Consider the following 13159-nt stretch of genomic DNA (forward strand, 5'->3'; position numbering starts at 1 on the left):
CGTTGACACAAAAGTGTGTCCTACTATGGAGGCAATATATGAGTTGATGTGTGTAGTGAAGGATGAATTGGAACGAAAACATGGTGCAAGGTGGGTCATAAAGATAATTGAAGACCGATGGTATAAAACATTATACCACGATTTGCATGCAGCAGGTATACATTATGTCATAATTTGCAATTCATTTCCTTAGTTGCAAAAGTATTATTTCTCTTATTAGAGTATGTGTTTCTTTGAACAGTATATTATTTGAATCATCGATACCAACACAGACTCGGTGTTGGAGATGATGGTACCCTTATACGTGTTGTACATAATGTATACTCTAAATTAGACCACGCATCACTAGCAGTTGGCCAATTTGGAAATAAGGTACACAATTACTTAAATTATAATAATTACTTTGTTGGATTAAACTAACACGATTTATTGAATTCAGCTAACATGGTTTAAAGATGCAAGAAGAACTTTTGGAGAACCAACATCAGTTGCTGCTCGAACAAAAATGTCTCATAGTGAGTTAAACATATTTCACTATCAGTTTATAATAGAATTTTTTGGAGTTATTAGGCTTATCAACATTGTTTTTCATAGTAGATGAATGGTGGATCATGTATGGGACTGATGCACCAACTGTGAGAAAGTTAACAATCAAAGTATTATCACAAACAACTTCCTCATCTGCTTGTGAAAGAAATTGGAGCACATTTGCACTCATACACACTAAGCAAAGAAATAGGTTGGAAAAATTAGTTTATTGTTACTACATCATGAAGCTTCAAATTCGAGATAAGGAAGCAGAAATAGATCATGTTGACCGTGGTGACTCACTAGATGTGTTTGATATTGTTGCTGAAGATGATGATACAGAGGGTAACCAACTTTATCAATGGATTAGACCTCTTCATTTAGATGATGATGAAGGCAACCCATCTTATAGAATTGCTGAAGAAGCACGTAATGAATGGATAAATGTAGAAAGAGTATTAGAGGAGAAGGTGAGATCTAGCAGCGCTGACTCTTTGGAAGAACTTTTGCGCCCAAGACTAAGAAACACTCGAATTCCACCTTCTTCCAATCCTTCACAACCACAACATCGTGCTGATACTAATGATAGCTCTAGTACAAGATTAGGAAACTCACCTACCACCGGAGGTGGGAATGATGAAGGATATAGTGGAGCTGAAGGTAGTGGTGGTGGATATGGAAACTATGTTGGACCACCTCCCGGATTTATGAGCCCCTTCACTGGTGAGGCAAACTTCACGCATGTAACACAGGATGGGGACCATGGCAGTAGGCGGGCAGGACCAGGAATTGGTGCCATAGGGAAGGACTATACTCGTAGAGAAAGAGGCAAGGGGATTTTGTCAAGTCAAGAAGATGACTCGTTATCTATAACTTCGGACTTTGTTGGAGTGGGAAGTAGTAACTATGGTTATACTCATAACCAACCATTTCCCTACCTTTCATATCCCATTCCTGTTGGGATGGAATCGAGCGACTCATGGAAACAATCCGAGACTCAATTTTCAAATGATTTTGCTTATGGACAACATCAACCAAACCTGGATCCATATGGGTGGCATGTTAACAATTACATGCAAAACTATTTTGGGGATTTATCATTTGATGACTACTCTTCACAATACACTCACTCTATACATAAAGATAATGAAGATAGTGAAAAATTTGAACCTCATAGGAACTCTATGTGGTAAAGTCACTCATGTATCTTACCATGCAATGTATAAAGTGTAAAATATTGTACTAATTCATTATATATAAATGATTATGGTGTGTTTAAACTTCTTTCATTAATAATTACATATTTTCTACACTCACAATGTTTGCCAGTTCGCTATATAATCAACTTAAATCAATTAAATTCATCATGCAATGCATTTCCTTCCAATTTTTTGTGATAAACTAATAGATAATTGACTAAATAAACATCCTGCAAAGTTTCAATAAAAATTTCCAAGTTTTTCTTACAATTTCCGTGGTTTCCATATTATTTTTATCGATATCGATAATATTCTGATATTTCCATCGATATTTCCGTGTTTTTAGATTACCGATATTTCCGATATCATCGATATTTAATACCTTGATTATACCCTTTTAGCAAGAAAAATTGACGTTCAATATAAATCCTCACAAAATTTTCCTTCCATGTCTAAGTGACGAAAATGATTTGCGAAGGACAATCTGGGACAAATGTCAAATAGAACTGTCCAGTGACGGATAATGACATGATACCTCATCCATCATTTATCATAATCAAGATTATTGTGTATTTGGCTACGAATTAGGTTTTTTTTTTTGCAACTAATTCAACTCAACACTTGTCGAAATTTCCACCCTCCGTCTAAACCATTTCCTAGAAACACATTAATCGTATACACAAAAAAAAAAAAAAAAAATCAGTACATTTTAGGGATAAAGATGCATGGTGTCAATTTATTGATATTTGATAAAAAGAAATGAAAAGAGAATTATTAGTCAGGGGTGAAATTTTTGTCGTTATATTGTATTATATCATTGCAATTAGGGGTTGGTTTGAAAAACCGAAAAAAACTGGACCGAGACCAAAAAAACCGAACTAAAGCTGTCAAACCCAACCGAACCAAATTTGGTTAGTTTGGTTTCGGTTTTTGAGGTCCGGAAACCTAACCGAACTGATTTATATATTTAATTATTTTTTATAATATTTTAATGGGTAAAAGACTGTTTGCTACCTTCATGTTTCGTGGTTTTCAACATTTAGTACATCAAGTTTTTTTCGTCTCAGATTCATACCTAAAGTGTAAATTTTGGGACAATCTCATACATCCGTTAGTCAAACTGTTAAGTTTTCTGTTAACTGTGGCGTGGCGCACTGACTAGGCGCCACGTGTCAACCGAGTTTTTTTTTTTTCTTTTTTTTTTTCTTTCTTCTTCCTCCGAAGAAGAAGAAGAAGAAGAAGGAAGAAGAAGGAGGAAGAAGAAGGAGGAAGAAGAAGAAAGAAAAAGAAAAAAAAAGAAAAAAAAAACAAACTTCCCTAGATTTCGGAGGAAAAAGAAGAAGAAGGAGAAGGAAGAAGAGGGAAGAAGCGGAAGGAAGAAGGAGGAAGGAAGAAGGAGAAGGAGGAAGAAAAAAAGAAAAGAAAAGAAAGTTGCAGTCGGAGGAAGAAGAAGAAGAAGAAGAAGGAAGAAGAAAAGAAAAGAAAAAAAAAAAAAAAACTCGGATGACACGTGGCGCCCAGTCAGTGCGCCACATCACAGTTAACAGAAAACTTAACAGTTTGACTAACGGATGTATGAGGCTGTCTCAAAATTTACACTTTAGGTATGAATCTGAGACGAAAAAAACTTGATGTACTAAATGTTGAAAACCACGAAACATGAGTAAACAGTCTTTTACCCTATTTTAATTATAAAAATCATAAAAAATTTGAAAATTCCCCCCCCCAACAGTCTTTTACCCTATTTTAATTATAAAAATCATAAAAATTTTGAAAATTCCCCCAACAATCAGCTGGCAGCTAGGGGTGGGTTCAAAAAACCGAAAACCGAAAAAAACCGAAAACCAAACCGAACCGAAACCGAAAAAACCGAACCGAACAAAAAAACCGAACCGAATTGAAAAAACCGAACCGAACCGAATTCTTTTGGTTCGGTTCGGTTTTAGTGATCTAGAAACCGAACCAAACCGAACCGAACCGAATTAATTAAATTAATTTTTTTATTTAATTATTTGTTTTGGATATTATTTTCTAAACCCAATTTGTAAGTTAAAATATGCTAAACCCAATGTGTTGCCAAACTTTAAGCTCAAAATATTAAAAAAAAGTCCTATAAAAACTTTAAACCCTAACCTATTATTTATCCCCCATATAAGGTTCCGGAGCCAAACCTCATCCTGAAGTACCTACATCCATCTCCATAGCACTGTCTACTTTTGTCTCAGCTTTCTTTTCCAAATCTACTCTCATATAACATGTAACAGAATCTATAAACATTTATTTCGGGTAGATTACTTAGGGAATTTGTGATGGAAAAGAATCCAACACACACTAAATAAATCCACCCACGCATTTCTTTTACTAATCAAGTTGTCAACATGCAGTTACAAGCAAACAACCCTGATCTTTGAACAACATCATACAATTTAACTTTTCTAAGTCATTTGTACGATTTTTGTGTTGTGATGTTGTTAGTTTGGACTTTGGAAGACTTGATTGATGATTTTAGTTCAACTTTAAATGTTTATTTTCATTGTCTTTGATTATAGTTAGAATGCTTGTGTTATGATTGTGTTGGATACGTTAAAATTTAAAATTTCAATGTTTTTCATTTTTTGAAAGAAAAAAAAAACAAAAAACCGAAACCGAACCGAAAAAAACCGAAAAAAAAATGAACCGAACCGAAATTTCGGTTTGGTTTCGGTTTTGGCAAAAAACCGAACCGAATTAAACCGAACCCACCCCTACTGGCAGCAGTGTTCGAACCCCTGCGGTTTAGCTTGAAATGCTTCGCTCAACCCAACTCGACAAGCGGTTCTGTTTTGTAAAGATTGTACGACTATACTATTTATAGGGATTGAAATCTATACTCTTTTGTGGAATTAGAAATTAACAAGGTCCTAGCCACTGGAATTAGGGCAGCAGCCGCACCTTTTTCTTTTTCATTCCCCTCTTCTCTCTCTCGTCCCCTCCAGACTCCTTCCATGTCCCTGCCTCCAATTTCTCCCTTCTTCTCCATAACCCGCAGCCAGCCCTCCCTTCACGATTGGTCGCTCCATTTCTTGATCTTTTCACTCCAGGCTAAGATCCCCAGTCTTTCTTATTTATTTTGTCGATTTATGGGTTTTTTTAGGGTAAATTCCAAAGAAGGAGATTGAAATTTTAGTGTAAATTTATGGGTTGTTGTTTTGGTTCGTATTGCATATCTGTTCGATTTTTGTGTTGTGAGTTTGTTAGTTATTTGAATTTCAGATGAATGAACGTAATATTTGATTAATGCATGCATAATCGGAGAAAACTTATGTTTCAGAAATTGTAATATTTGATTGATTATTCTTTGTCTTGATTGAAGATTTTGATGGTTTTCTGGGATTTTGAGAACCTGTTTGTGGAATTTGATGGGTCCAATTCTTCATTTATTGATGGATGGGAGTGAGGGAATTGCAGTTTAGAGGTGTGTTCTTAGCTTTTTTGGTATTATTTTTGCAAAATTGATCAAGTAATTAAGTCATTAACTGCATCAAAATGAATGGAAAATCGGAGATAGGGACATGACTGTTCTTTTATGTTCTTTCCTTGTTGGTCATACATGTTGATTTTGATTTCATGTTAAAGTTACTTTAGTATAAGATTTCAATTTTTTTCATTCAAAAATTTCAGATTTCAAAAAACCGATCCGAAAAAAACAAACCGAACTGAATCGAAATTTTGGTTTGATTTCGATTTTGGTAAAAAATCGAACTGTATCAAATCGAGCCTAACCTTAATTGCAATAACTCATCATATCAATTTTGTGCCGAATATTAATGAGACGATAATTGTATCAAATCGAATCATTTGGTATGGTATTTGTTTGGGATAAAATCTGAACTTTGGGCCAGAGAGAAAGTCGGCCCAAACCCAAGGCCCAGAGGAAAACTTAGGAGGCAGGAAAGAGGCTTTCGGCTGGGCACAAGTTACAAAGGCCACCTGCTTACCTGCTCAAAGACCACAGGGGGTAGGCTATTCAGTCACTACACAGCCCAATAAAGTACTTTATTGGTGGCATTCATGTAAAAAAGCTAGTGAGTCATCACCAAACCGCATTCGGGCACCGCTATTGCTACAGGAACCCAAGCTGAAGTCGTCTATAAAAGGAGGAAGAGAAGACAGAATTAGAGACACTCAAACAAACAAACAAAAGCCAAAACTCTGCTCAAGCCAGATTTGCCTTCAACGAAGCTGTAGTCAGCACAAGCCTTCATCCCATTCGGGATAAACCTTCCCAAACCCCTGTAATAGCTCTGCTACCTTGTTCATGGTGGTATCGATTCATTTTGTATCCTCTTCTCCCCCGTCAACCCCTCTAAAAGCTTTCAGACCTCTGACAGAGCCACAAAGATAGATTTTGTAAGAAGTTCAGCCTTGGCCGATAAGGTTCAAACTTACCCGACTATCTTTGCTCTGTCTTTGTCTTTTCTTTCTTTTAAAAGCACAATAACATGTTATATATTCCCAGTTATATACAAGTTATTTCTAGCAAAGTCATAATGAAAATGAGTCTTCAGCACTTGAATCCGATCTGAATCGCGTCAGAGTTCAAATCAGATCTAAGTCTTAAGCCCGGGGGGCATGTAATTTAAAGATCAGTTTAAAAGTCCTTGGCCTCAAGGCATAAAAAAGAACTCTATGTGGACTCAACCCATCCATGACAATCCTTGATAAGCGAGAAGTCCGAAGTTACTTGGGGCGCAAGTAATCAATCTATTTCTCCGTTTTGTTGCTATTATATCTTGATTCGTAGAAAAGGCTTAAGCATGAAGTGAATTCTGATAGAAAGCCTCAAGGCCTACACCTAAGGCCCCACGAAGGTATCTATTTAGCTTCATTTCATGTTGCGGTCTAGTTGGTCCGAGTATAAGGATTAACTCTGATGGGAAGCCTCAAGGCCTATACCTAAGGCCCTACAAAGGCACTCATTTGGGTTCGTCCTACCTCTTGGATTCAGATAATCAAAGGTATAATAGTGATAAAACTCTGGCAACCATAAAAGACCAAATATGATACATCCAAGCGCTGGTTTAGTTTGACAGGAAGCCTCAAGGCCTATACCTAAGGCCCCACAAAGGCACATGTTATATCTAACTTGGTTTCTCGGGCGTATACATATTCAATCAAAGCTTAACACCCATTCAACATCTACCATACTGAAGATGGTAGTGGCACGCCTGAGCACGACAAAGTTAATCTTGATTGTGAGCCTTAAGGCCTACACCTAAGGCCCCACAAAGGCACCCTTTCAAATTGACTCTGTCCTTCTCTTTCAGAACTGCCCGACGAGCCTTGCCCGAAGTGTGTCTTGCCCGACCAAGATCTGCCCGACAAAGGCTTGCCCGAGCGAGCCCGAGAAGAAAGCAGAAGTACGACAGATACCCTCAACCGACGCCATTCTCCCAGGGGAGCTGTGTGCTCGTCCGCCAGGAGATTCCTGCGACGAACATAGTTTTGGCACGCCCAGTGGGACAAGAAACAGCTACACTTCTAAGATCTTACATTTCCAAAAAGAGAAGCTATAAACTTGCCAAAAAAGAAGCCAAGAAGGATCTTTTCCAGATGACAGAACAATCAGAAAATCCTTTATCCCCATCCGGACAGGTGGTCTCAGGTAGTTCGACTGCATCTGAGAAATCACAGGGGAAAGGGATTAATGAAGAACTGCAAGCTACAATGATCCAAGTGTTGAAAAGCATGGAAAGAATTTCCTTGAAGACTAAGGGAGAAGTAAGCAGACTCTGCATGCTTACAGGAAATCTACAAAGGAGGCTGGACTTGGAGTTCTCTACTCCAAAGGGTGCTCAAGGAAGTGGAATGAGTCCAGTTGTTATAAGAAGTGAGCCAATCATTCCTTTGTTTCCACTACTAGAAGAAGAAAATGATAAGGGAAAGAAGAAGGTGATACCTGAAGGAAGTCAAGCAGTGATGGAGTCAGCTTCAGAAAAGGAGTTTCCCAGCTTCCCATTATTATCATTTAATAATAGGAGGCAGAGCGAACAAGAAAGAATGAAGTTTGGACTGCCAGCCACGGCTGGAGAAACTAGCTGGAAAGAAACAACCACTACTACGTCAGATAAACCTCTACCTTATAGGCCACCCCCGATGGTCAACAAAGGTGGAGGATCTAACTGGAGAAAATCTGAAACCAGGAGGGAAGCAAACGCGGGCAATGACCGGAGTCCGAAGATTGAGTCAGCTATCCATGGCCAGAATGATAATTTAGCTACTCAGCAACTAAGAGAAGAATTGGCTGAGTTAAGAAGAACGGTGATTCAAAACGCCCAGCCTCGAGTTCGTCCAGTATTCAGGGTTACCTACCAGAAGCCATATCCTGAATATATCGATGAGTTAAATCCATTCCCTCTTAATTTCAAGATGCCCGCATTCCCGACTTTCACAGGGGAAGATAGCAGTGTGTCCTCCAGAGATCATATTTTCAAATTTTCTAATCACTGTGTGGCGTATGAGGACAATCCAAACTACAAATTGAGGTTGTTTGGAAATTCACTAGCAGGATTGGCATCTCAATGGTATTCTCTATTACCCCCCAATTTCATTGCTAACTGGGGGCAAATGGAGATGGCTTTCCATGAACAGTTCTACAGGATAGAGCCAGAGCTCACCATTAATGATCTGGTAGAAGTGAAACAATATGATCATGAGTCCACCGAAGATTTTATGATAAGGTTCAGGAGGACAAGGATGAGATGTCAGTTCCCTGTCAACCAGGCACAGCTCATATCCATTGCTCAAAGGGCTTTAAAATTACCTTTGAGAAAAAGGTTCTATGATGCACAGTTTAATGAGCTACAAGAGTTGGTGATTGCTGCTACTAAGTATGAGAGGCTGTTACAGGAGGAACAGCAGGTAAAACATACTTCCAAAACTCCTCCGTTCTACAAAAATAAAGCTACTATTCACCATGTAGAGGTAGGGGAAGCCGGACCCGAATGCAAAGATGATCATGAGGAGAAGAGTATAGATGTGTGTGCTGCTGAGATGACCACACCCTTCAAGCCATTGACGATCAAAGGGTTAGTCCAACCAGTCAAGGACCAGAAGATCGTGATGAATGATGGTGGGTTCGTACCCATGAAACCCCCAAAGTATCAAAGTTATTCTTTCGATCTAACCAAGGCGCCAGAAATCTATGAAGAACTTGTGCGGGCAAGAGTCATTTTGCCCGACAGCACCAAAAAGATGCCCAAGCCCGAGGAACTCAGGGGGAAGAAGTATTGTAAGTTGCATTATACCTTCAACCACTCTATAGTCAATTGTGTCCAGTTTAGGGACTGGGTACAGGATCTTATAGTGAAGGGGAAGTTACTACTCGATTCACCTCAGGCTAGTATGATGGTGGATACTAACCCTTTCCCCGAAGCTCCTATTAGCATGATCGACCTCGTTTTCAAGGAGTCGGGGTTATCAACAGAGTAAAATGCCATTGAAAGGACCCGGGGGCAGGGGCTAAGATTGCCAACAATAAAGATGGAGGAGAAAAGCAGGTAGGCAAGGGGGCATAGAGTTGCCTGAGGCCTATCCAAATGGAGCAGAACAGGAGGAATGTTACATATCCATTCTAAAACAAAAAGAGATTACAAAGTAATTCTATTCCAAAAACTTTACATCTTCACATAAGGTGATTATTCTAGAATGGTATGTTCGCATGATGGTAAAAATCCTATTTGGTTCAGCCAAGACAGTATGGCTGTTTACAAGTTCAGACTTGGTTTGCTCTAACTCTGAAGTCGCTTTTTCCACCCCTTCGATCTGTTGCTCAAGGTTATCCAGAAGAGTTGTTTGCTCCGCCTTAAGGATCATCAGTTGTCTCTCCAACTTCTGAATTTCAGAAGAAACAACTTCAATCCGTTCTTTGGTCTGCATACTTTCTTCCATCAGCCGACTAACTTGGGTAGAGGAGCTCGATTCTCTCTCTATGAAGCATTTTGCCCGGTTAGCCAGCCGGTCTGCTCTCTGATGTTGCTCCCTGAGGGCCCTCAAGTTTTCAAAGAAAGAAAGGAAAGAATCATACTGAGGCTTGGATAAGCGATCGTTTTTAAAGAACTCAGTAATGACTCTCTCGAGGTCACAGAGAGCCTTGAGGTTAAATGATGCAGTGAATTCTTTCTTTGCCCATGTTTGAAAGATTTGTTGCTGCTCCGAAGACATAGATTTTGTTGAAGCCTGCTTTGAAAACTTCAACCGCGTCTCAAGTCGCCCGAGTGCTTCGAAGAATTTGGGCAACTTGGCAGGATCAGAGGAGGAAGGAGAAGGGTCCGGCATAACAGTTTCTTCTGGTGAGATAATGCCTATGGAAGGGGCAATTTCTGTTTGTTCAATCGGTTCATTTCTAGACAGGGAGGTGTCAACATCTCCAGAGGAAGAAGGAGGTTGAAAGCACCTTGGGTTACGGGCCATTGGAGGAGGGGAAGTTTCTTTTGGGGAAGCTCGCTACAAAACTTCAGGATCAGGACAAGATGAACTATACACAAGTCAAAACAAAAGAGGCTTTGGAGAGAAGGAAGTTACCTGACTTAACCCCGGGGTTTCACTAGAGAATGCACTAACTCCTTGTCGAGGTGAAGATTTTTCACCACCAGCGAAAGATGGGAAAGTTGTGCCTGAACCTGTGCCTACATCCTGGTTGTATCCGAAGAAAGTAGTGATGATCAGCAAAAGGTCACCAGAGGAAGAAACAAGAAGAAAATATTCCAGCACCTGAGGTTGATCTTGAGGAGAAGAAGGAGGTTCATCGACCGTCTGGCGAGTAAGCGCTTGCGAAATAGTTGTGTCTAAAGCTACAGGGATCTCAGGAACTATGGGTTCTTTATCCAAGGCCACTGACGGGGAAATGGGTTCATATCCCGAAGATGGCTGCAAAGAACATGGATAGGAGTTACTTGGGTAGCAATGTGCAAAGTTGAAATGAAAAGAAAGAGTAACTCACCAAAGTATCATCCTCATCCACAAAATGCAACATGATTCCTGTGGAAGGATCAAATTGAGAAGAAGGGGTTGCATCTAGGGCAGGTTGCGGAGAAAGACTTTCTTTCCTTGTAGCCTAAGCCAAATTATTCAAAATTCAGAAAGGTTTGAAAATAAGAAAGTATAAAGATAGAAGTCATACCTCTTTAAGCGTAGCAGCTCTTCGTGATTCCTTCTTAGAAGCAAGGGTTGACCTTTTAGAAGCTTGAGGTCCTGTTGAGTGATAAAGGGATAATCAGATAAGGGAGAAAGGTAGCCATTTGATCCAGAAGAGGAGAGACTCACTGGAAGATTGTTCTGTCTCTTTACCCGCTTCAGAAACAGGAGCAGATGGGGCTGCTGGTTTAGGAGGCACGGTGACTCTTGCCCGCTTACTCTTTCGGGTAAGAATTGGTCGTGTGGTTGCTGAAGGAAGTGCCGGATCAGAGATTGTGGTTTTAGTTATGGCCACCCTCTTTCGTTTAGATGCTTTGGTCGTATCTTTGGCTATTTCTTTAATTGTTTCTTCGGCTCCTGAATCCCCAAGAGATTCTGAGACGTCTGTCCCTTCCCCGGCTTCCCGCCTTTCAGCTTCTGCTGCAGCACCATGAAGAACTGCGGCATCAGCAGAATCATTCTCTGATTCGATGGCTTCGGATTCAGTATCAACTGAAGTTGCAGAAACAGGTAAGAGTGAGGAAAGTAAACAACAAGGAAAGAAAAATCGGATGGGAAGAAAGTCACCTATTAGGAGTAATCGGTTTTTCTCTTGGATCATATCTTTCCAATTTGCAAGCTCGCTCGAGCTAGGATATGATTTAAGAGAAAGCTGGCTGAAAATACGATCGTGGTTCACTTTCAAATCTCCTCCGTATTTTCTAGTCCACCTTTCCTCCCACCAAGAGGAAAACAGCGAGGTACATTCGAAATTAAGAACAACGGAATGTCGGGCTGCTTGGCTCATCACGTCCAAACTACGGCGGGCAGCTCGAAATATTGCTTCAGAAGGAGTCTGTAACCGAAATGAAGTGCCACAATGGATGGAGTCGAAGAATGGGACAGGTATGGATTGCCTAAATCCTAACTGCCTGCTGCAGAAGTTAGGATGATACACCTCCAAGCCTCGATCATACCGATTTCCCCGGACCCCCCAGGCCAAGTCTCTTGGCTGAATACAGCTGATAAACTTTTCCCTGCAGAAGGGAGCAGCATCCTCACCAGGGGCATCTTGGAAGGCTTGGTCAGAAAACCAAGGATATCTCCTCAAGACCGATGCACCCCATTCCAAGTCTGACCGAGTCCTGCAGACTCGGAAAAAGTAGAAGCATGCAAAGGTGGAATGATCTACAGGAGGAGCTTCAGCCAGGATTCGGGCAGGAGCCACACCCTCTGGAAACTCTAGATTGATAGCCCGAAATTCTGGAAAATACCATTGTAGCCAAATCTGTATCATCCAGATGGGGCCGTTCAAATTGGTCTCAAAGGGCTCATCCCGGGTCATGTCAAAAAGAAGGTGATAGAGATGGGAGAGAAGGAATGTACCTGTGGCAACGTCATCAAAATTGTGAAGAACCTCTACCAAGGGGATCCATTCTACCCGTACCCCCTTGGATTTGTTGGGGAAGACGTGCTTGTTAAGCCAGTAAAGAAGAAAGTACATATGCTCTTGATCTTTGTCGGCTTGAGGAGAGCCTGCCCCGAAGTTCTTCTTGACAAAAGGGATGAATCCTTTAAAGGAGGTCCCATAACTTTTGAAAGTAACTGAGTTATAGCTGAGAGGAAGGAAGTAGGTGGAAGAACTTGAGCCCCCGGTGGTAGAGGATGGAATCCAATCTTGAGTAACATCTATCACCCTGCCCGATGGCCTCAACCCGAAGACTTGGGCCATATCAAGAATGGTGGGAGACATGGGACCCATACGGAAATCGAAGGTGTTTGTGCCCGTATTCCAAAAGAGGAGGGCAGAAGCAAGCAATTCGGGCTTAGGGGTAATTGAAATCTTCGAAAGCATAATCAGTTCGTAGATGCCGTTACTCATCCATTTCTGCTTGAAGGAAGGTTCCAATTCGTCAATCCACTGGGCCCAGGCAAGATCATTCACCAAGGGAAAGCCTCGACGATGAAAAGACCACTTAGAAGAAGAAATGCCCGAGTCGGCCAAATAAGGATTTGGGGTAAACCAGTTTCCCCTAGGCATATTACTTTCTTCTACTGAGGGAACCCGAGAAATCCAGGCAGGACCCAAAGATTGAACCCTATGTATCTCAAAGAAGAGTTCAGAATGTAGACCTGCCCGCGGACGATGCAGCCCGTTGAGCAGACGGCGTAGAGTGGCAATTCCTTCACCAGACTCGTAGGATGGTAAGGTTTGGCCGGATCCTGAGGCCATTTAATGAAGGCCGTGGGGAAGAAAAACAAGAAGAACGGTAAAGATG

The 13159-nt window shown here is 40.7% G+C and overlaps 1 protein-coding gene across 1 annotated transcript; it reads right to left on the reverse strand.

Moving 5' to 3' along the window:
• Nucleotides 1-10125: 10125 nt before the first annotated feature.
• Nucleotides 10126-10889, reverse strand: LOC126588586 (uncharacterized). The gene is made up of 3 exons (XM_050253695.1): nt 10708-10889; nt 10479-10634; nt 10126-10400 (listed from the first exon to the last, which is right to left on the reverse strand). Exons 1-3 carry the CDS (start codon nt 10738-10740, stop codon nt 10254-10256), a joined length of 336 nt encoding a protein of 111 aa, XP_050109652.1. The 5' UTR covers nt 10741-10889; the 3' UTR covers nt 10126-10253.
• Between the last annotated feature and the right edge of the window lie 2270 nt (nt 10890-13159).

Source organism: Malus sylvestris, chromosome 11 (genome assembly GCF_916048215.2).
Source record: "Malus sylvestris chromosome 11, drMalSylv7.2, whole genome shotgun sequence".
In the NCBI taxonomy this organism is placed as follows: domain Eukaryota; kingdom Viridiplantae; phylum Streptophyta; class Magnoliopsida; order Rosales; family Rosaceae; genus Malus; species Malus sylvestris.